Below are 25,300 nucleotides of genomic sequence, written 5' to 3' on the forward strand. Positions count from 1 at the left end.
CTGGAAAGTGTGAAAATAGATAAGTCCCCTGGGCCGGATGGGATTTATCCCAGGATTCTCTGGGAGGCTCGGGAAGAGATTGCAGAGCCTTTGGCTTTGATCTTTATGTCATCATTGTCTACAGGAATAGTGCCAGAAGACTGGAGGATAGCAAATGTTGTCCCCTTGTTCAAGAAGGGGAGTAGAGACAACCCTGGTAATTATAGACCAGTGAGCCTTATTTCTGTTGTGGGCAAAGTTTTGGAAAGGATTATAAGAGATAGGATTTATAATCATCAAGAAAGGAATAATTTGATTAGGGATAGTCAACACGGTTTTGTGAAGGGTAGGTCGTGCCTCAGAAACCTTATTGAGTTCTTTGAGAAGGTGACCAAAGAGGTGGATGAGGGCAAAGCAGTTGATGTGGTGTATATGGATTTCAGTAAAGCGTTTGATAAGGTTCCCCACGGTAAGCTATTGCAGAAGATACGGAGGCATGGGATTGAGGGTGATTTAGCGGTTTGGATCAGGAATTGGCTAGTTGTAAGAAGACAGAGGGTGGTGGTTGATGGGAAATATTCATCCTGGAGTTCAGTTACTAGTGCTGTACCACAAGGATCTGTTTTGGGGCCACTGCTGTTTGTCATTTTTATAAATGACCTGGATGAGGGCGTAGAAGGATGGGTTAGTAAATTTGTGGATGACACTAAAGTTGGTGGAGTTGTGGACAGTGCGGAACGTTGTTGCAGGCTACAGAGGGACATCGATAAGCTGCAGTGCTGGGCTGAGAGGTGGCAAATGGAGTTCAATTAGGAAAAGTGTGAGGTGATTCATTTTGGAAGGAGTAACAGGATTACAGTGTACTGGGCTAATGGTAACATAAGAACATAAGAAATAGGTGCAGGAGTAGGCCATCTAGCCCCTCAAGCCTGCTCCGCCATTCAATACGATCATAGCTGATCTGATAGTGGGTTCAGTTCCACTTACCCGCCCGCTCCCCATAACCCTTAATTCTCTTAATGGTTAAAATCTATCCATCTGGGAGTTAAACACATTTAACGAGGTAGCCTCTACTGCTTCATTGGGCAGAGAATTCCAAAGATTCACTACCCTCTGGGAGAAGATGTTCCTCCTCAACTCCCCTGTATTTTGAGGCTATGCCCCCTAGTTCTTGTTTCCATTGTAAGTGGAAATAACCTCGCTGCTTCTACCCTGTCTAGCCCCTTCATTATCTTATATGTCTCTATAAGTTCTCCCCTCAACCTTCTAAACTCCAATGAGTACAGGCCCAGTCTACTCAATCTCTCCTTATAAGCTAACCCCCTCATCTCTGGAATCAACCTGGTGAACTTTCTCTGTACCCCCTCCAAAGCTAATATATCCTTTCTTAAATAAGAGGACCAAAATTGTACACAGTACTCTAGGTGTGGCCTCACCAGTACCCTGTACAGTTGCAGCATGACCTCCCTGCTTTTATACTCCATCCCTCTCGCGATAAAGGCCAACATTCCATTTGCCTTCTTGATTACCTGCTGCACCTGCAAACTGAGTTTTTGTGATTCATGCACAAGGACCCCCAGGTCCCTCTGCACAGTAGCATGTTGTAATTTTTCACCGTTTAAATAATAGTCCATTTTGCTATTATTCCTTCCAAAGTGGATAACCTCACAATGACCAACGTTATACTCCATCTGCCAGATCCTTGCCCACTCACTTAGCCTATCCAAATCTCTCTGCAGACTCTCTGTGTCCTCCACGCAATTTGCTTTCCCACTCATCTTTGTGTCATCCGCAAACTTTGTTACCCTACACTCAGTCCCCTCCTCCAGATCGTCTATGTATATGGCAAATAGTTGAGACCCCAGCACCGATCCCTGCGGCACACCACTAGTCACCGATTGCCAACCGGAAAAGCCCCCATTTATTCCGACTCTCTGCCTCCTGTTAGATAGCCAATCCTCAATCCACGCTAACACTTTACCCCCAACTCCATGTACCTTTATCTTATGCATCAACCTTTTGTGAGGCACCTTATCGAATGCCTTCTGGAAATCAAAATACACCACTATATCCTCAAGAAATTCCAGTAAATTAGTCAAACATGACTTTCCCTTCATGAATCCATGCTGCGTCTGCTTGATTGAACCATTCTTTTCCAGGTGTCCTGCTATTTCTTCCTTAATGATAGATTCCAGCATTTTCCCAACTATGGATGTTAAGCTAACCGGCCTGACCTGTCTACCTCCTTTTTTAAACAGTGGCGTTACATTAGCTGTTTTCCAATCAGCTGGCACTTCCCCAGAGTAAGAAGTTTAACAATACCAGGTTAAAGTCCAAAAGGTTTATTTGGTAGCAAAAGCCACACAAGCTTTCGGAGCCTTAAGCCCCTTCTTCAGGTGAGTGGGAATTCTGTTCCCCACTCACCTGAAGAAGGGGCTCAAGGCTCTGAAAGCTTGTGTGGCTTTTGCTACCAAATAAACCTGTTGGACTTTAACCTGGTGTTGTTAAACTTCTTACTGTGTTTACCCCAGTTCAACGCCGGCATCTCCACATCATGACATACCCAGAGTCCAGTGAATTTTGATAAGTTACAACTAATGCATTTGCTATTACTTCTGCCGTTTCTTTTAGTACCCTGGGATGCATTCCATCCGGACCAGGGGGCTTGACTACCTTTAGTCCCATTAACCTACCCAGCACTACCTCTTTAGTAATAGTGATCGTTTTAAGGTCCTCACCCGCTACAGTCCCATGACCGTCAATTATTGGTATGCTATTTGTGTCCTCCACTGTGAAGACCGACACAAAAAACTTATTTAAGGCCTCGGCCATTTCCTCATTTCCTATTATTAAATCCCCCTTCTCATCTTCTAAGGGACCAACATTTCCTTTAGCCACTCTTTTCCGTTTTATATATTTGTAAAAACTTTTACCATCAGTTTTTATATTTTGTGCTAGTTTACTTTCATTATCTATCTTTCCTTTCTTTATTGCTTTCTTAATAGTTCTTTGTTGTTTTTTAAAGCCTTCCCAATCTTCTAGTTCCCCACTAATTTTGGCCACTCTGTATGCATTGGTTTTTAATTTATTTCCTTAGTTATCCATGGCTGGTTATCCCTTTTCTTACATTCCTTTTTCACTGGAATATATTTTTGCTGAGTACTGAGAAAAATCTCCTTAAAAATCCTCCACTGTTCCTCAACTGTCCCACCAATTAGACTGTGTTCCCAGTCTACATTAGCCAACTCCGCCCTCATCCTATTGTAATCCCCCTTGTTCAAGCAGAGGACACTGGTTTGGGATCCTACTTTCTCACCCTCCATCTGTATTAGAAATTCAACCATATTGTGATCACTCATTCCAAGAGGATCCCTCACAAGGAGATCATTAATTTTACCTGTCTCATTACACAGGACCAGATCCAAGATACTTGGTAGTGTGGATGAACAGAGATATCTCGGTGTCCATGTGCATAGATCCCTGAAAGTTGGCACCCAGGTTGATAGGGTTGTTAAGAAGGCGTACGGAGTGTTAGCTTTTATTGGTAGAGGGATTGAGTTTCGGAGCCAGGAGGTCATGTTGCAGCTGTACAAAACTCTGGTGCGGCCGCACTTGGAGTATTGTGTACAGTTCTGGTCACTGCATTATAGGAAGGATGTGGAAGCGTTGGAAAGGGTGCAGAGGAGATTTACTAGAATGTTGTCTGGTATGGTGGGAAGGTCTTATGAGGAAAGGCTGAGGGACTTGAGGTTGTTTTCGTTAGAGAGAAGGTGGTTAAGAGGTGACTTAATAGAGGCATACAAGATGATCAGAGGATTAGTGAGAGCCTTTTTTCTCGGATTGTGATAGCTAGCACGAGGGGACATAGCTTTAAATTGAGGGATGAAAGATGTAGGACAGATGTCAGAGGTAGGTTCTTCACTCAGAGAGTAGTAAGGGCGTGGAATGTCCTGCCTGCAGCAGTAGTGGACTCGCCAACATTAAGGGCATTTAAATGGTCATTGGATAAACATATGGATGATATTGGTTAGATGGGCTTCAGATTGGTTTCACTGGTCGGTGCAACATCGAGGGCTGAAGGGCCTGTACTGCGCTGTAATGTTCTATGTTCTATTATCAAGGGCGATTAGCGATGGGCAATACATGTTGGCCCAGCCAGTGATACCCAAATCCCATAAATTAATTTTTAACAAAGTTACACTTAATTTATTAGTCACAAGTAGGCTTAAAAGTCCCTCACCAATATTCTGGTAGGGGTGGCGGGTGAACATTGTCCAAAAACTTAACTGGACCATCCATATAAATACTGTGGCTACAACAGCAAATCAGAGTTTCAGCATTCTGTGGCGTGACTTCACTCCTGCCGACCAAAAATCTTTCAGCTACCTACAAGGCTCCAATCACAAATGTGAAGCAATACTTGCCTGGCTGAGTGCAGCTCCAAAAAGACTCGAGCAGTTCAGTACCATCCAGGACAAAGCTGCTCATTCGATCAGCAGCTCACCTAAAACATTGACTCCCCCTACTAGTGGCGCAAGAATCCTGCGATGTGCACTTACTGTCATAACTTTCCCAAGCATCTGAAACAGCAGCTTCCAAATCCTCAACCCCCACCACCTAGAAGGACAAGGGCAGCAGATGCATTGGAACACCACACTCCAAGGTCTCCTCCAAGCTCTATGCCATCCTGACTTGGAAATATGTTACTGTTCCTTCATCAATACTTGGTCAAAATTCTGGACCTCCTTATTTAAAAGCAGCGTGGCTGTACCTCCACTACATGAGCTATAGTGGCTCACCATCATTTTCTCAAGCGCTATTAGAGATGGCCAATAAATGTTTGCTATGCTGGTAGCACCCACATTCTGTGAATGAATAAAAAAATTGACGTGTCCAAGACGTGAAAGTACACAGACTGCTGAAAGTAGCAACAGCAAGTTGAAACAGCAATTTTCCTTTCCAAAGACGGTCAAAACTTAACTGTGTTACTGAAGTAGAGACCCAAGCTGCAGTCGAGACCCTGAAACCTTTAAACACAGTTAACATTTTTTTTCATCCAATAGTGAGTATAAGCAAATACTGTGAATGCCAAATATTGGGAAGGGCTCCTCCGATTCTTTAAAAAAATATGGATTTTCAGCAGAAAGTTCACCCTGCTCAAAATTAATTGCCTACACTTTTGACAGCATTTAGAATATTAGTAAATAATCTAAAGGGAAAAGTAAGTTTTATTCATAATATTCTCCAAACAAATTGTCTGGAAACATCAATACACAAGTACAGTTGTTACCTTTTAAATAAAGCATTATAAGATTGCAAGGAGAGGAAGGTGATTCATATCATCTTAATCCATCCTTCCAGAGACAGCCTGTCTTCACATTGCAGCATCCATTTGGCTTTTATGTAAATCTAAGGTTTGTGCTTCCACTAATCTATCTGAAAAATAACTTCCTGATATCAGTCCTAAATTTAACCTCACCTTTTGTCCTACAATTGCAATGCATTTTGAAGTAATTTCTCAAACTTACTTACCTTGCCCACATAATTCTTCCAGACCGCTCTACAAAATGGTCTCTCAGTTATCTTCTTTCCAAGCTGAAAGGCACACTATTATCCAATCTTTCTTTGCAAATCAGACCTCTGACGTAGCAATCAGCCTTGTGATTCTTCTATGTACTGTCTGTCTCAATGGCTCACTTGTATCTCAGTGACCAGAATTAGTCACAGTACTTGGCGTGCAACTTGACTAACACATTGTATAGTTTGATTAAACCTTTTTAGACTTTTACTTGACTGTTTGGCAATTTCATAGAATCATCGAATGATACAACACAGTAGACAGCCATTTAGCCCACTTTCCTTGTGCTGGCCCATTAAAAGAGCATTCCAAATTAGTTCCACTCCCTTAAACTTTCCCAATAGCCCCATCAATTATTTTCCATCAACAATTTATTTAATTCCTTTACGAAAGTTACCATTGAATCTGTTTCTAACATCTTTTCAGGCAGCGTATTTCAGAACATTCTCGAACTCACTGGGTAAAATATCATCTCAGGGCTAAAGTGTAGTTAACATTGTTGATTTTGTTAACCGGTGATCTGCATTGGGTGGACACCTTGCACAAATTGGAATTAAATTTCAAAGCGGAATTCATACTTTGCTTAACACATTTTGTCATTTTGAGCTGCCCTTCCCCGATTCAATTTTGTCTTATAGATCTGCTGCTCAATGAATTTGCTCTGGAGACGCCACTGACATGGAAGGGCCACACCATGACTGGGCTACTTTCCTTGAGTGGCAACAGTGCAGCAGCTCTGAGAAAAGGAAATCCCAAAAAGGGAGCAAGTCTTCTTCCCCACGAAAAAGGATAATTGTATATTTCCATATATCCATTACTCCACAAAGAATTTCACTCCTTTGAATGCCCTATTTCCCGAGTAATTACTTTTTGGTGACCGATATTAATAAGAATCTCTGCAGGAATTAAGCTGCTACTGGCATTCAAAGCACTGATGGCAATGTTACTGCAGGATTCATCAAATTGCTAGTAAATATACAGAAACATTCCTGGAATTGACAATGTTTTTCAAACTTTGCTGTGATTTGCTATTTATAGTGAAAGTGTCAATGTCTGGAATGGAATCTGGACTCCCACACTAGCATTCTGCAGTTAAACAAAGGTAATTTCATAGGCATGAGGACAGATTTGGCCCTATTGGACCGGGCAGGAAGATGAAAAAGTAGAACAGTTGATCGTCAGTGGCAGATGTTTAAAGAGATAGTCAATTCCTCCCAACTAAAATACATTCCAGAGAGGAAGAAAGATTGTAAGAGGGGAAAGAAGCAACCATGGCAAAGCAAGGAACTTAAAGATAACATAAAGACAAAAACTAAGGCATAAAGGTACTGCAAAGGCCAGTGGCAGGCTGGAAAATTGGGAAACTTAAAGATCGACAAAGGGTTATTAAAAAAGTATGAAAGAAAACTAGCACAAAATATAAAAAATAGCAAAAACTTCTACAATTATATAAAAGGGAAGAGAGTAGCTAAAGTGAATGTTGGACCCTTGCAAGCTGAGGCTAGAAAGTTAATAGCGGGGAACACAGAAATGGCGGAGACACTAAATCAGTATTTTGCCTCAGTTTTCACAGTGGAGGACATTAGTACCATCCCAATAGTAACAAGAAATGCAGAGTAATAGAAAGGGAGGAACTTAGAACAATCATCATCAATTGGGAAAAAACACTGAGCAAACTATTGGGATTGAAAGCAGTTAAGTCCCCAGGGCCTGATGGAAGTGACAGCAGAGATGGTGGATCCACTGGTTATAATATTCCAAAATTCCCTGGATGCTGGAAATGTTCCAGTGGAATGGAAAAATGCTTATATAATGCTCTCATTCAAAAAGGGAGGGAGACAGAAAGTAGGAAATTATAGACCAATTAGCTTACCATCTGTTGTTGGGAAATTGTTAGAATCCATTATTAAGGAAGCATTTGGAAAGTCAAAATGCAATCCATCAGAGTCAGCATGGTTTTATGAAGGGCAAATCATGTTTGACTAATTTACTAGAATTCTTTGAAGATATAACAAGCAGGAAGATTGGCAACATTATGGGATTTTTAAAATTCATTTATGGGATGTGGGTGTTGCTGGCTAGGCCAGCATTTTATAGTTGCATCCCTAGTTGCCCTTGAGAAAGTGGTGGTGAGTTCTCTACTTGAGCCACTGCAGTCTATGTGCTGTAGGTACACCTACAGTGCTGTCAGGGAGGGTGTTTCAGGATTTTGCCCCAGCAACAGTGAAGGAAGATGATATATTTCTAAGTCAGGATGGGAGTGACTTGGAAGGGAGCATCCAAGTGGCGGTGTTCACATGTATCTGCTGTCTTGTCCTTCTAGATGCTAATGGTCGTGGGTTTGGAAGGTGCTACCTAAGGAACCTTGGTGAGATCCTGCAGTGCATCTTGTAGATAGTACACACTGCTGCCACTGTTCGCCGGTGGTGGAGGGATTGACTATTTATGGAAGGGTTAGCAATCAAGCAGACTGTTTTGTCCTGGATAGAGTCAAGCTTCTTGAGTGTTGTTGGAGCCGCACTCATCCAGACAAGTGGAGAGTATTCCATCATACTCCTGGTTTGTGCCTTGTACAGGCTTGGGAGATTCAGGAGGTGAATTACTACCACAGGCCTCTGGCCTGATCTTATAATGTGGAGATGCCGGCGTTGGACTGGGGTAAACACAGTAAGAGTTTTAACAACACCAGGTTAAAGTCCAACAGGTTTATTTGGTAGCAAATGCCATTAGCTTTCGGAGCGCTGCTCCTTCGTCAGATGGAGTGGATATCTGCTCATAAACAAGGCACAGTAAGAAGTTTAACAACACCAGGTTAAAGTCCAACAGGTTTATTTGGTAGCAAAAGCCACACAAGCTTTCGAGGCTCTGAGCCCCTTCTTCAGGTGAGTGGGAATTCTGTTCACAAACAGAACTTATAAAGACACAGACTCAATTTACATGAATAATGGTTGGAATGCGAATACTTACAACTAATCCAGTCTTTAAGAAACAAAACAATGGGAGTGGAGAGAGCATCAAGACAGGCTAAAAAGATGTGTATTGTCTCCAGACAAGACAGCCAGTGAAACTCTGCAGGTCCACGCAACTGTGGGAGTTACAAATAGTGTGACATAAACCCAATATCCCGGTTGAGGCCGTCCTTGTGTGTGCGGAACTTGGCTATCAGTTTCTGCTCAGCGACTCTGCGCTGTCGTGTGTCGCGAAGGCCGCCTTGGAGAACGCTTACCCGAATATCAGAGGCCGAATGCCCGTGACCGCTGAAGTGCTCCCCAACAGGAAGAGAACAGTCTTGCCTGGTGATTGTCGAGCGGTGTTCATTCATCCGTTGTCGCAGCGTCTGCATAGTTTCCCCAATGTACCATGCCTCGGGACATCCTTTCTTGCAGCGTATCAGGTAGACAACGTTGGCCGAGTTGCAAGAGTATGTACCGTGTACCTGGTGGATGGTGTTCTCACGTGAGATGATGGCATCTGTGGCGCTAGACTCATTGATCAACAGTTCCAACGCGCCACAGCGAAAAACCGCACCGACCTCCTCAGAAGACAAACACGGGACACAGTGGACAGAGTACCCTTCGTTGTCCAGTACTTCCCCGGAGCGGAGAAGCTACGGCATCTCCTCCGGAGCCTTCAACATGTCATTGATGAAGACGAACATCTCGCCAAGGCCATCCCCACACCCCCACTTCTTGCCTTCAAACAACCGCACAACCTCAAACAGACCATTGTCCGCAGCAAACTACCCAGCCTTCAGGAGAAGTGACCAAGACACCACACAACCCTGCCACAGCAACCTCTGCAAGACGTGCCGGATCATCGACACAGATGCCATCATCTCACGTGAGAACACCATCCACCAGGTACACGGTACATACTCTTGCAACTCGGCCAACGTTGTCTACCTGATACGCTGCAAGAAAGGATGTCCCGAGGCATGGTACATTGGGGAAACTATGCAGACGCTGCGACAACGGATGAATGAACACCGCTCGACAATCACCAGGCAAGACTGTTCTCTTCCTGTTGGGGAGCACTTCAGCGGTCATGGGCATTCGGCCTCTGATATTCGGGTAAGCGTTCTCCAAGGCGGCCTTCGCGACACACGACAGCGCAGAGTCGCTGAGCAGAAACTGATAGCCAAGTTCCGCACACACAAGGACGGCCTCAACCGGGATATTGGGTTTATGTCACACTATTTGTAACTCCCACAGTTGCGTGGACCTGCAGAGTTTCACTGGCTGTCTTGTCTGGAGACAATACACATCTTTTTAGCCTGTCTTGATGCTCTCTCCACTCCCATTGTTTTGTTTCTTAAAGACTGGATTAGTTGTAAGTATTCGCATTCCAACCATTATTCATGTAAATTGAGTCTGTGTCTTTATAAGTTCTGTTTGTGAACAGAATTCCCACTCACCTGAAGAAGGGGCTCAGAGCCTCGAAAGCTTGTGTGGCTTTTGCTACCAAATAAACCTGTTGGACTTTAACCTGGTGTTGTTAAACTTCTTACTGTGTTTACCCCAGTCCAACGCCGGCATCTCCACATCATAAACAAGGCATACAGAGACACAAACTCAAGTTTGCCTCTGAACTTCGGGTAAGCGTTCTCCAAGGCGGCCTTCACGACACACGACAGGGCAGAGTCGCTGAGCAGAAACTGATAGCCAAGTTCTGCACACATGAGGACGCCCTAAACCGGGATCTTGGGTTCATGTCACACTATCAGTAACCCCCACAGCTTGCCGGGACCTGCAGAATCTCACTGGCTGTCCTGTCTGGAGACAATACACATTTCTTTAACCTGTGCCTAATGCTCTCTCCACTCATATTGTCTGTATCTTTAAGACTTGATTAGCTGTAAAGATTCGCATTCTAAATCAGTATTCTGTAACTTGAGTTTGTGTCTCTGTATGCCTTGTTTATGAGCAGATATCCACTCCATCTGACGAAGGAGCAGTGCTCCGAAAGCTGATGGCATTTGCTACCAAATAAACCTGTTGGACTATAACCTGGTGATGTTAAAATTCTTACTGATCTTATAACCACAGTATTTATATGGCTGGTCCAGTTCAGTTTCTGGTCAATGGTATCCTCCAGGATGTTGATAGTGGGATCAGCGGTGGTAATGCCATTGAATGTCAAGGATTGATGGTTAGATCCTCTCTTGTTGGGGATGGTCATCGCTTGGCATTTGTGTGACGTAAATGTTACTTGCCACTTGGCAGCCCAAGCCTGGATATTGTCCAGGCCTTGCTGCATTTGGACATGGACTGCTTCAGTATCTGAGGAGTCATGAATGATTTTGAATATTGTGCAGTCACCAGCGAACATCCCCACTTCTGACCTTATGATGGAAGGAAGGTCATTGATGAAACAGCTGAATAACCGTCTTCCATTGTGCCAGGTACGACTCCAACCAGTGGAGAGTTTCCCCCTGCCGATTCCCACTGACTCCAGCTTTGCTAGAGAATCAACATCAGAGAGTGGCACTAGCTGAGTTTAAAGAAAAATAATAGAGACTTGGCCTAGGATTAGATGAACTAACAAGAGGAAAGAGTATGTACATAGTAAACAGAAGCATACTGGTATAGACAGTTCATAGAATCATAAAATCCCTACAGTGCAGGAGGAGGCCTTTTGGCCCATTGAGCCTGCACCGACAACAATCTCACCCAGGCCCTATCCCCACAATTCCAGGTATTTACCTTGCTAATCCCCCGACACTAATGGACAATTTAGCCGGGGGGGGGGGGGGGGGGGGGGGGGCAGATATTCAAGGAGTTGAGCCCTTAATTGATTCGGAAATGGCTGAGTGTGGAAGCAAGTCAGATGAGGGACTCATTCAGATACTGCACAGCAGCTGGTTGACCTGAGGAGTTTGTGCCAAACCCTGCCATTGCATCAAAAGAAAGCAAAGTGTCGCAGGGGAGTTGGAGGACTGTCAGCCATGAGGAGGAGGAAAGAGATCCTCAGCCTGGAGGGTGGCAGGAGAAGGCCACTTTGTCATGCAGAAAGAATACCTCTTTGCTCAGTGTCATCTTTCTCTGCCTCCAATTACTTCTCCTCTCTTACCTCCTGCTCCTTTCCCAATGAGCTGTCCCCTTCCAAGGCTTCAGTATGCTCAAGGTCCATGCCTATCTGGAGGGCCATATTGTGGAGAGTGCAACAGACTACCACAATGACCGAGAATATTGCGCGGCACCACCCAACTGATTCTTAGAATCTTAGAAATCTTAGAATCCCTACAGCACAGAAAGAGGCCATTCGGCCCATCGAGTCTGCGCCGACCACAATCCCACCCAGGCCCTACCCCCATATATTTTACCCACTAATCCCTCTAATCTATGCATCTCAGGACACTAAGGGCAATTTTTAGCTTGGCCAATCAACCTAACCCGCACATCTTTGGACTGTGGGAGGAAACCGGAGCGCCTGGAGGAAACCCACGCAGACACGAGGAGAATGTGCAAACTCCACACAGACAGTGACCCAAGCCGGGAATCGAACCTAGGTCCCTGGAGCTGTGAAGCAGCAGTGCTAACCACTGTGCTACCGTGCCGCCCATATTCAGACACCAGGCCCAGTGCACTCTGAGCTGTGATGCCTCACCAGTTGTGAATTCGGCGTGTTGAATCATCTTGGTGAAGAGGGCATCTGTCAACTGCCTGATTCACTGGTGCACAGCCACTTTCAGATTGCACTGAAAAGAGTAATGATGTCTATGGCCATCCGTCTGGACAGTTGCACATTAATTCTCAGTCATCTACAGGCCTCTGACTGTAGATCCTGTGCTCAGCGTAGTGTCCCCTTTAGCCTTCTAGTGCCCTTCCTTTGCTGCTCCTCATCTCCAATGGTCTCGATATCAGAGAGTGCTGAACCTATTTCCAAGTTGCAGCCCTCCCGCTGCTCAGATGGAGTCCACAAGGTGCCAGGAGGATGATGACCCTCTGAATTAGCAAAGTTCTTAATTCTGACACCTCCCTTGACCTGCGATGGGCAACTGCAATCTCTTCTTCAAAGGGAAAAGCCCCTTCACATTTGATCAGCCATTAATTACACTGCTCCAATAAAGTTGTCTCTGGGATGATTGTCTGAAATCTCTCTGGTGCTAAAATCATCACTGGCTCAGCTCCCATTCAGCTCAGCAGGATGCAGTAAAAACATTGCAAAAGTAAGATACCCCTACTCACCGCATATAACACATTGCCATTTCAAGTACTATCTTCATGGGAACTATGCCATGGCTTTGAGTCCACATGAAATTGCACAATGGTCAAATCAGGACTCGCGATAAAGCTGTTAAAAAGCAGAGAACTACACTTAGGAGCTGCTGAAGGGAAATTACTCTGAGATCATGCCATGCCTCGAAATGGATGGTGATAGAATGTGCATTGTGAATCCCTGAAATGCACCTTGGTGGTGGTAGCAGTGGGAACCAGGTTGTATGATTACACCTAAACGTTCAGAAACTGTGAGCTCCTTGAAGACATAAGAGAAACACAAGTGTTTCAGTTAAAGCCAAAAAATTCAGTTGCCACATTGCTACAATCCTGACACACAGTTTCTGCAAATATCAAGTAAAATCATGCAGCTTATGGGAAAATCAGAACAGCAGAGGAGATTAAAAAATGCAAATTAAATTTTAAGATTAGTTAATAATAAATAGCTCTTAATCATTAACTTTCTGTCTGATCAGATGAGTTTATTTTACTGATGAAACACAAAACTATCTGGAGAGAATCAAAGAGCAGCAGCAATTTCCATTGCCTTAGGCTCAGTATAGCTCCCCTTTCAAAAGCAACCTTGCCTAATGAGCAAGCGTTCAGGGAGGTCTCCTCTCCTTTTCTGCAGCCACTGACTTTAGGAGCACGAAACCTGCAGCTCTGCCACCACCACGCCCTAATGGAGGAATCAGAAGCAGAGAGTCCTAAAGCAATACAAAAGCAAGTATCTGCAGGAGTAGGGACTGACGTCAAATAACGAGGAAACAGAGTGAGAGTTTAATACAGCAGTGACTTTCCATCAGACCCTATCCTTTTTTTAGGTCTGGCATCAGTATTGACCTTTATTTTCCTGTAATTTATTGCTTGGTCCATAATTGTCTTTCATTTTGCATTGAGTGGCAATAATGGAATTGCCTGCAAGCAGCACTGCATAAATCCCTGTCCTCCGCAATCATTCCAATTGATAGGAATTTATTCAGACCACAGATCTGCAGAGTTGAAGTCTCGCATTATTCACACACATCATCATCTTGGGTCAATACTATAGTATAACTGTCACTGTCAAACATTCATTTTTGCAGTCACAACAGATCATCAGCAACAAGCATCAGCTAAGAACGATAAAGAGTCATACAAGCAAGATTACAGTTGATTGTAATTCTGAGCAACAAGCTGAAAAGTATGTTACAAACAGAATTTGTGTCGTTCTTTCAGCCCATAATCAGGATGTTTGTAATGTTTTGTATTTACTCACCCTCACAGTATTTTTTCCTAATTTAAAATAAATTCCAGCAGCCCTTTTTTCAGGTGATTTTAAAAGTAAATCAGGTTATTTACCACACACACTATCACACATACAAAGATGAAATACAGGAAGCCATAATCATAAAAGTGGAATTTATAAATCAGTCTCCGTGTCGATGGAGGCCTGTTGTCTCTTAATTAATACTTCAGGTGGAACGAACATCTTTTAGAAAGAAAGGATTTACATGAAGCTACAAAGTCTTTTCTGGATGAATAGCCAGGAGATTGGTTCTCAGGTGGACTTGGAAACTGGAACAAGCATTTTGACTGCTTAGAAGACTTTAGCTGTGATGGTTCAGCTGTTTCAGATATTTCTCTCCTGAATTTGCCTTGTTCAGGATATTTTAAACTGCAGTCCTTGAAAGTTAGTTTCAGTTCTGGGGTTCAGGCCACCAGAATACAATGGCATTTGACATGGTCATTCACTCATATCTCTGCCCAACTTGAGCTCAAATATTCTCCTTTGTTCAATATGGGACTTATAGACCAACAGTCTAGAGATCCCATATTCCTCATATGCTGATTCAGCCTTACACAATGAGATATGTTTATTATTAATGTCACAAGTAGGCTTAACATTAACACAAGTTATTGTGAAAATCCCCTAGTCGCCACATTCCAGCACCAGTTCAGGTACACTGAGGGATAATTTAGCATGGCCAATGCACCTAACCAGCACATCTTTTGGACTGTGGGAAGAAACCGGAGAACCCGGAGGAAACCCACGCAGACACAGGGAGAACATGCAGACTCTGCACAGACAGTGACCCAAGCCGGGAATTGAATCCGGGTCCCTGGCACTGAGAGGCAGCAATGCTAACCGCTGTGCCACACTGCATGTAAACTTCACATGTGACTGCAAAGTACCCTTAGTTCATAGAACCGTAGTATACCGACAGTGCAGAAAGAGGCCATCCAGCCAATTGAGTCTGCACTGACTCTCCAAAAGAACATCCCACCCAGGTCCTTCCCTACGACCTAGCCCTGTAACCCTGACATTTACCACTGCCAATCCACCTAACCTGTACATCTTTGGACTGTGGAAGGAAACCCACGCAGACCCGAGGAGAATGTGCAAACTTCACACCCAAGGCCAGAATTGTTCAGGTCCATTTTTAACTAAATATTAGCCACATAATCAAATACTTTCCCAATTTAAATTTCCATAGTCACATATAAATTTCCACCAACTTAACGTTTTGTGGCCAATTTTACAAATATGATCTTAGGGTCCATAATATGCACTATCCTCATGTTTGTGCTGAGCGTGGCAAATACTTTATAAATACATAACCATTTTACAGCTAAAGGAAACTGACAGATCTGAAATTGTGACCTGAATGTAGTTACTGATATTTATAAGACATCTAACCAGACTCCCAATAGTGTAAAGGTATGGTTTGATTTTAGTGCCATATATGTTTGATTGATGTTTTGTTTTGAGCTTGCACATAACCACAGTTAGTTCACTATAAAATGAAAAAAAATCAATCAGGGTTTTCCTTGCTGGTCACTATCGTGGAAACCTAAACTCATGTGTGAATATCAAGTGCTGTTGTGGTTTAGTAAGCAGGTCCTGCACAGGTAAATAGCCCAATGCCATTATATAAACTCATGTATGAAGTTGGGTCTACTACAGGCAAATCTATCTCCCCATCATCACTCTTGACTCTCCACAATGTGATTTGCTATGCTGCTTATATTGCATCCAATACTGGGTGAGCTTATATAGCATCCAACACGGAGTTGCTCCAACTAACTGAAACTGATTTCTCCCTAGAAACATGTTGTAAGTCAAGACCATTGCCTCCATTTCCTGTCACAAACTTCCTTTGCTAGCCAATGGCTTTAACCAGCTTCCTGGCCAAAGTGAAGCTGAGTTAGACATTCAAAACCTAGTTGCCCTACTTGATTCTGAGCTGAGCTTCTGCCTCCATATCCTCTCCATCATCATGGCCTCCCGCTTTCACCATCCATCACCCATTCCCATTCCTACCTCAGCTCATCCATGTCTTTGTTACCTCTAGACTCAGCTATTCCAATGCTCTCCTGACCAGTCTCCTCCTTTGTTTCTTCCAAATACTTTGAGTTTATCCAAATCTCTGCTGCCCACATCCTAAGTGGTGCTAAATTCACCCATCATCTCTGTGCTCGCTGCCCTACATTAGCTCCCAGATTGGAAACACCTCAATTTTAAAATTCTCATACCTGTTTTCAACTCCCTTCATGACCACTCTCCTGCTCATCTATACAATATCCTCTATCTCTAAAACTCTTTCAAGAGCTGGGTTCTCCAACTCTGGCCTCTTGCCCATCCCCAATTTTCATTCTCTACCACTGGTGGCCTGCCTAGGCCCTAAGCTCTTGAGCACCCTTCCTAAACTTTTCTGTCCCTCTACCTCCTCCTTCTAGACAGTGCTCGAGACCTATTTCTTTGACCAAGCTATTGGTTACCTCTCCAAGTATCTTGTGTTTTGGAGCCAAATATTGTTGGATAACATTTGTGAAGTACCTCGGGACAATTTAGTACAGTAAAAACACTAATAGATGCAAGTTGCTATTGCTGTAAGAATTACTAATCAATGAATTCTATGGATATTATGGAGATGCCGAAACCATTCCACAAACTATAAAATCTCAAAGAACTGTGTGGATTGTACAGATCTAGGCCCTTTTAAAACAATTTTCATATACCAGAGCAAAAAACATTTTATTAATTCCCTTAACTGACAGATTACATGTCAAATCCTGAAACCATTGCCGCACTGGCATTTTTGAAATAATTTTTTTTGAGTGAAAATGTTGTTGCCAACATAGCACGATAATACGTGCACTGCTAAAGTACACAGCCTGCTGGCCTGTTCAGCAGCATGTCAACATCGCAGAATGCCACTGCATTGTGTATAATTCCACAGATACAATTCAGCAACTCATGAGGCCACTAGCAAAATGCAAAACACTTTCCATCACTGACAAAACTGCCATTTGATGTCAGCTTTGATGTCTAGGACCGCAGGCAAACACAGGTGGCATCTGGACTGAGGCTGCACAAAGTCAGATTACAATGCTAGTGCGCAGTCAGCAAATTAGCACAGAATATCGACTAGTAGGTTGATACTGGTTTGGTGATCAATGTCTCTGCGCATACGTGTGATCTATTTGTTCAGAGACTGTTCTTCAGAAGATAGCAGCTACAGATTCCGGACAATTAACATATTGTTGAAGCATTCAAAATGTTCGCGCAGAAGGAGGTCAACACATTGTAAAATTCTCATTTAAAGCAAGAAGGGATGCATTTTGGAAAACCAGCTTTTAAAATATAGCTGCAAATGTAATTGTTTAATAGGTATAGTGTCAAACGAACACAGCTTTCAACAGTGTTACATGATAAAACCTAACTTCTGATCAATATTATGTCAGTTTCACAAGCACAGGGTCACAGTTTTCTGATTCCCTCAACATTCATCTCTATAACACTGTCCTAGCTACAACTCAAGTGCTGCTCCTCAGCCCTAATACCGCATTCATTGCTCCTCTGAACTTCCAGCTCTCATGCTGCCCAAATAGATGAAATGAATTATATGAACCAGGAGCAGGAAAAGGCAATTTAGCCTCCCAAGCCTGCTCCGCGATTTAATACAATCATAGCTGATCTCATCTTGGCCTCAACTCCACTTTTACTGCCCGTTCACCATAGCCCTTCAAACCCTGAGTAACAAAAAATCTGTCCACCTCTTCTTTAAATTTACTCAAAGTCCCGGCATCCACCACGCTCTGGGGTAGTTAATTACACAGACTAATGACTCTTGAAACTCACTCTACACTTCGGGTACGAGTCAACGTTTTTGACAAAAATGCAAATTTAGATCCTGATTTTTTTTTTTAAAAAAGGATCCAGTTAACATAGGGAGATAGGGAAAATTGACCTTTTAAAAAATATTTTGTAGGTTGTTTGATTTTGAATGCTGTTGATTGTTTTTGCTGTCTCAGCTGCTTTGGTGGAATCTGTCACAGCTGTCAAAACATGAGCAGAGTTTTCAGAGCAGATTGTTGAATGTGGATTGGCCTCCTCTGAGCTGGAAACTATTAATAAGACTTTCTTTTCAACTTTGTAGTTTCAGAGCATCAATCAGGCAGGGAAAAGCCTCAAAGGAGAAAAGTGTAATTGTTTTAATGTTAAGTTAACACAGCTTGGTGGAGGTATGTGCACTGAGTGCTCTCTTCAGTGAAGATGGAGGCACATAGAGTTATAGATAATGCAATGTGAAAAACTGTGACAAATGGATTGTTATATAGGTATATGTGAGGTCATCCAGCTTGGACCTAACAGAGTGCTTCCTAAATGATGAAAAACTAGAAACAGTAGAGGCCCAAAGAGAGTTTGGGTGGGTGATCCAGTTACGTAGATCATTAAAATGGCATGAATAGGTACCAAAAAATAATCAGAATGACTCATGGAATGCGTCAGGTATGCAATCTTCATATCTGAAAGATTACAGCACAAGTGGATAGATGGTACAGCCCTAGTTAGACCATACCTGCACAAATATGAGTAGTTCTGGGCAACACAAATAAGGAAGGTTATACTGGTCTTGAAGGGACAGCAGCATAGATTTTTTAAAAATGATATCTGACTCCAAGGGTTAGATTACAAAGAGGTTAAAAAAGCCAGGTTTGTATTTTCTGGATTTTGGAAGATTAAACGGTCATTTGATCAAAATTTTCAAAATGTTAAACCAGCTTTTTCTAAAAGTACTGAACGGATGATCCATCTCAGTCTCCCCGAGGTCCTGAGCATCACAGATTCTTCAACCAACTTGATACACTCTAAATGAATAGTACTGAAGACTTGTGCTCCAGAATCAGATGCTTCCTTAGCCAATCTGTTCCAGTACAGCTACAACACTGGAATTTATCCAATAATGTGGAAAATTGCTCAGGTATGTCCAGTCCACAAAAAGCAGGACAAATCCAACCCAGCCAATTAGCATCCCATTATCTTGATTATCAGTAAAGTGATAGACGGTGTTGCTGACAGTGTTATTAAGCGGAACTTAACACAAACTGCTCACCGGCACTCTGTTTGGGTTGTGCCATGGCCACTCAACTCCTGACCTCATTACAGCCTTGGTTCAAACATGGACAATAGAGCTGCACTCGAGAACTGAGGTCAGAGTAACTGCCAATGACTTCAAGACAGCATTTGACCGAGTGTGAAATCAAGCAGTCCTAGCAAAACTGGAATCAATGGGAATCATGGTTTCTTAACTGTCGCTGAGTCAAAATCCTGGAACTCCTTCCTTAACAGCACTGTGAGTGTACCTACACCAAATGGACTACAGCGGTTCAAGATTGCTTACCAATGCCACCTATTTGAGGGTAATTGGGGATGGACATAAATGCTGGCCTAGCCAGCAATACATACATCCCATGAAAGGATAAAAATAGAAGCCTAAAAATTAAAGCCAGAGCATTCTGTAGTGAAGTTATTAAACACTTCTGTATGCAAAGGGCAGTGGAAGTTTTGATCTGTCTTCTGAAAAAGGCAATTGACATTAGCGTTAATTGGATCCACACCAGGTGAAGTTAAAATGAAGACACAGTGGCTTTCTTTGCTGGGAGGTTTTATCTAAAACCATCAATGGTCCGAGTACCCAGCAACCCACCCCATGAGAACCAAAAACAGAGGTGCTGAAAGACAAAGAGGCAGTGAACATCTGCTGGAGATAACACTTCAAGGACCTCCTCAACCAAGATACAACCTTCGACATGAGTGCCCTCGACACTATCCTGCAACATGCGACCCGCCACCACCTCAGCACAATACCAGCTTGCTGAGAGGTTGAAAAAGCCATCCCCTGACAGCTGAAAAACAACAAGGCCTCTGGCACAGATGGAATCCTGCTAAAGAATTAAAATGTGGCTGAGAGGCATTCTTGAAAAGAATCCATAACCTCATCATCCTTGTCTGGAAGGCAGAGAGCAAGCCAGGAGATCTCAGAGATGCCTTAATCATGACCATCTTCAAGAAAAGAGACAGGACCGACTATGGAAATTACAGGGGAATTTCTCTACTCTCGACCACAGGAAAGGTCATCACAAGAATCCTCCTCAACTGCCTCCTCCCAGTGACTGGAGATCTCCTCCCTGAGTCTCAGTGCGGCTCCGCTCATCAACAGGCACAATGGACGTGATCTTCAGTGTGCAACAAATCCAGGAAAAGTGCAGGGAGCAATATCAATCTCTGTACATGGCCTTCTTCTATCTCGCAAAGGCATTCAACTCTGTCAACCATGAGGAATTGTGGAACAGCCTCCTCAAACTTGGCTGCCCGCAGAAATCAACACTATTGCTCACAATCAACATTACTCACAGCCCAGTGTCACAACTATCCCCATTTATAGGTGTTCCAATATCTTTCATCTGTTTAACCATATAATTGTGATTAAACTGTAACAATGTAATTCCCAATAATATTGACAAATAGGTCAATGTTAATTTTAAAACTGAGTTTCATAGATTTTTTTGAAATAGGATATTAAGTATAATGCAACCAAGCCAAGTAGATGGAGTTAAGATACAGATCAGTAATGATCGAGTTGAATGGCAGAACAGGTTTGCGAGAATGAAGGTCTACGCTTGTTCCTACATTCTGGCCTTGTGAAAATACAAAATAAACCTGTCACTCATGCAGTTCTAAATGTGCTGCTAATGTGCCATTTTTCCCTAGCCAAGAGGTCACCTTCCATCAGTATGCTGGCAACGCCAATATTGTAAAAGACCCTACTCCAGAGAGGAGGGTTTTCTACAGCCGAAATGATGTCAATATACAGATAGAAGCTGAGCTCATGCCTCCAAAAATGTACCATGATTAATTCTCATCTGCTCACTATCAGAATTTCAGTCAAAGTAAAAGTTGCAGTTTTAAAACTATAGCTGAGACTGGAGACGACAGGTTCTTTTACAATCAAGTCATTTTACTGTCTGCAGGATTGGTAGGTGTTTCTTACCTGGTAGTTCTGGAGTAAGATCAGGCTGAGGTAGAACTCGCTGAAGGCTAACTTCAGGTCACGAATGTTCCTATGATGTACACGTTCCTTATGGGAAAGAGGGAACACGGTCCTCCGTTGGCGCAAGTTGGAAACTGTGTTGCGGTCCATCTGCACTTCAAGCGTTGACTGTAGCTCATTCTGAAGTGTGGCGAACCTGCGCTGAGCCTCGGCAAGCTTTTCTATAAGGCAAACAAATAATTGCATCACAGAAATCCTTCCTCAAACCTGAATTGTCTTCCCAAAATTTGTCCTTCAGTTCCTGAGTTTCTTCTTCCTCATGATCACTATTTGTGAACTCAGCCACACAGTAGTTACTCTTGCTTCAGAGGCCATTATCTGTAAATGGACATGGGTGATGCCCGGAATTAATTTAGCTGTGAATGAAGGAAAGGGTTCATGCCCTAATAATATCTGATGGAATGAGTGAAAAGTACTCATCTCATTGTTGGCTGTTGAGATTCTCTGCAATCAGGCTCACCTGCCAATACTCATCACTGAGTTTGCATTTAAGCAATGGTGAGTTGGGCAAGGTGAAATTGACTATCAATCTGTGGAATCAAGGGGAAAGGGAGAAAATGAGAAGGGGAGACAGAAAACAAAATGGTTTGGCTGTAAAGTAATGGTCAAGCAACTTGCTCATCCCGCAGCAGCAAACACGGGCAACAGATAGCCACTGTTACCTTGCTCAATGAAGGAAAAAATAAAGTTAGGAACTTATGTTAGACAACTCTTGTCTTGTGTATCTGAAATGCATATTCATTCTCTCTTTCTACGCAAGGTTTAAGAATGGATGAACCAATTAAGTCTATGAATTCTGCCTGTTTCATAGAGGTACCTTCCATAACCCTCAATTGCTATTCTTCAGAAGTTAATTTGTCAGATTAAGTTGCCTCTTTGACAGCTACGATCAGAATTCAATAACCTTGTGTTGTCCATTTTCCCTCCTAGCTTCTTAAAATGCTCTTATATAATCCCTTGACCCAACATTTGGCATATTCACCAATTTGCCCAAGACAGATGGTCAATTCCTTTCCAATCTTGAGATTTAAACATTTTCAAAACACTATTCATTAAAATGCTACACCTATCTTCCTTAAAATCATTTCATACCTCACTGCTTTGTTCTATTCCTTTTAAAGAGCAGTATTATTATGTGCTATTATTTACTAAACAGAGTACCGCATGGTACTCCAGATGGGATCTGACTTACTCAGCAAAAATCAAAGCTAATGCCAAATATAAGCAAATTCTTGGCTAAGCTTTCACTAAATTACTGCAGTTATAGCACTTTAGGGAAGATATCAAGGACACAGAGAGTTTACAATTAGATTTGCTACGAATGAAACCAGGGGAAAGAGACTTTTGTTTTGAGCAGAAACAAACACTCTTTAAAATGAAGAAATTAAAGAGATCTGATTGAAATGTTAAAAATTGAGGGACATTGATGAGGTAAATTAGCAAAAATATTATTTCCATACTAGATGAAATAGGATAAATTAGACCAAAAACAAAGAGAATTTGGAAGAAGTTTTAATGCAGAGTGAACGCAAGTGATGAATATTTGCTTTAGAACATGGAGTAAGAAATGGCGGAACAATTAAAGTTGGGGCTGTTCTGGACACCCGAATTGGAGGAGTGCTGAAATCCTGCACGGTTGTGGGGATGGAGAGATAGGGAGATACAAGGCCATGGACAGATTAGAAAACAAGGGTGAGAATTTTAAAATTGCAACATTATTTGTCTGGGAGCCACCGTAGATCAGCAAATACAGGTGTGATAAGGGAGCAGGATGAGTTAAGACAGAGGCAGTATAGCTTTGGAGGACCCCAATACTATCCCTGACAAGCCAGGGATGTGTTGGAATAGTTGAGTCCTGAAATAACGAAAGCACGAATGAGGGTGTCAGCATTAAATAAATGAGAGGGGAGGAGGTGGGCGGGGTCCAGTGCAGTGGCTTCAAATACAATATCTCAACCAAAGATGTCATACAGCTGATCTTTCCTTGAAGAAAATGCATATCTTGCTAAATTATCAAGGCAGCATCATAGCTGCTGCAGCATACCGCTGTTAAATGACAAGTACAATAACAATTTTGTATTCTGTAGTAATTATAAATTAAGGCCTTCACTGCACAAATTCCACGTTGGTTATTACAACAGAGAATGTCCATAAGTGAGGGCTGAGGCAGGGACTGCAAGAACATTTAAAGATGATCTGAGCAAGGACTTAAAGGAAGAAAATAAAAGGAAACAGGGAAATAGGACAGTATAGAAAACCAATTGAAGAGCCAACACAATAATGCAATTTCTATGATTTTCTCAGAGATAGTAGACACCATGATTAGGTTCTTCAAAGCCTTTAAAACATTTATGATACATTCCAATTCTTCTCCATCACTTGTTGGAGCCACAAATGGAAACAGTACCATTTTGCCCTTGCTGTATTACTATTTCACAGCTTTCAACTTCATAACCTATTAGCTTAGCTATCTTACAATTTGCATCACTTAACTAATATATGACGTATTAAAGGTTGGTCACTCAATCTGACATTTCTCTCTAGGTACTCGATTATTTAAACTTAATCAATTTAGTTTACAGGTTTTTGAAAACCAAACTGTTGCAAAAAAGCAAGAAAATTGTTTAATATTAGAATGAATAATTTTCTCAGCTGACTGCAACATACAGCAGCTAATTTGGATTTCCAAATAGCCCCACTGGTTTAGAAATCTATTTTGGAAAGCATTTACATGGATTCAATTTGCAATACCTTGAAAACTTGGGGCCTTTTTGAGGGAATATTTCAGTTAGTGAAGATTAATTCTTCCGGCTAATGTTTTGGAATTAGACAAAATCAGTATTGAACGCAGCTGAAACATTGGAACAGGAGTTCACAACTAATGAACTAAGAGCAGAAACAAATACATTAAATGCACTAAAACCAGCTTTATGGTGAAGGGTGCAATTTCAACTGCAATACCTTTCATGGCAAAATAGACTACTAACACACACCATTAAGCATATGGGTGAGATATCAGTGAGTGGTCAGTGTCCTGAACAGCTGAACAGGAGACAGCACACACGAGGACAGTGAAAAACATAAGTTTGAATAAATTTCCATTACAGTAAATACAGTTCAGCCAAACTATAAATCTGAGGGGGTCAGTAACTGATTAAATATTAAACACTGTTTGCTTTTTCCTTTCTGTTACAGGAACTGGTTACAATAATGGGATCTGTTCGTAGGAAGCTCTGATAAATAGAAAATTAGTTTAAATGTTCAACATTTCATTGGCGAATGTCAAGAGATATGCCACCACTAGGCTGAACACCTGCTAATCTAGTCAAGAAAGGGAGCAGTACAAACTAATAAATTTAACATCAATGCCCAAAAAATAATAATGACACAGATCATCAAGGGTAAAGTTCTGGAACATCTGTATGAAAGTAATCATACATGTCAATGCGGCTTTAGGAGACAATGAATGTCGATTAATGAATACCTGAGATTCTTGAGGAAGTCTCTTCTAAGATGGATAATAAAAGCAATCAACCAATATGGAATAATTTGATATTTAAAAAGCCTTTGATAAAATTGATTAGGAATTAAGCAATTCTTTCAATGCTGCACCTAGGTAGCTGAAGGTGAAACAGAAAGAGATCTGGTGAGTAATAGGTATGGTCAATTAATTAATAGGTCAATTGATTGTAGAGCAGTAATAAAGAAAACAAACAGAATGTTGAGTTATTTGGCTGTCAGATGATTACAAATCAAGAAATAATCTGCTAAAACCATATAGTAGCCTGGCCGAACTGAACTTTGAAGACTGCATTCAGTTTTGGGCACCAAGACACAGGAAAATATTCAAGTGCTAAAAGAGCTACAGGGCATCAATGAGGAATATGAGGAAACAATAATAAAAATGGGCCCCACTGGAAATGAAAGAAGTCATACTTATCTAACTAGACAATAACCCAGATACAGTTAATTCAGAGCACTATTTCATGTTACATTAAGATATTAGAGCAAGATGCATAAGTAAATTTAAAATAGATGTCAGGAAGAACCTACTGATGCAATGACCACTTAGAATTGCCTTCTGGGTATGGTAGTGCCAGTGAAAACTTTAAGACTCATTCAAGACACCAGTAGATGACAAAGCATAG

General features: G+C 42.1%; 1 protein-coding gene across 1 annotated transcript in view; it reads right to left on the reverse strand.

Annotated features, from left to right (window-relative positions):
- The window catches only part of xpr1a (xenotropic and polytropic retrovirus receptor 1a), a 323,914-nt gene that overhangs the window by 111,144 nt on the left and 187,470 nt on the right, over window positions 1–25,300 (reverse strand). The window contains exon 4 of the mRNA XM_078217964.1: window positions 21,093–21,313. Coding sequence (XP_078074090.1) covers window positions 21,093–21,313 — 221 coding nt within the window. The remainder of the gene's footprint in view (window positions 1–21,092; window positions 21,314–25,300) is intronic.

This window comes from Mustelus asterias, chromosome 8 (assembly GCF_964213995.1).
Source record: "Mustelus asterias chromosome 8, sMusAst1.hap1.1, whole genome shotgun sequence".
In the NCBI taxonomy this organism is placed as follows: Eukaryota; Metazoa; Chordata; class Chondrichthyes; order Carcharhiniformes; family Triakidae; genus Mustelus; species Mustelus asterias.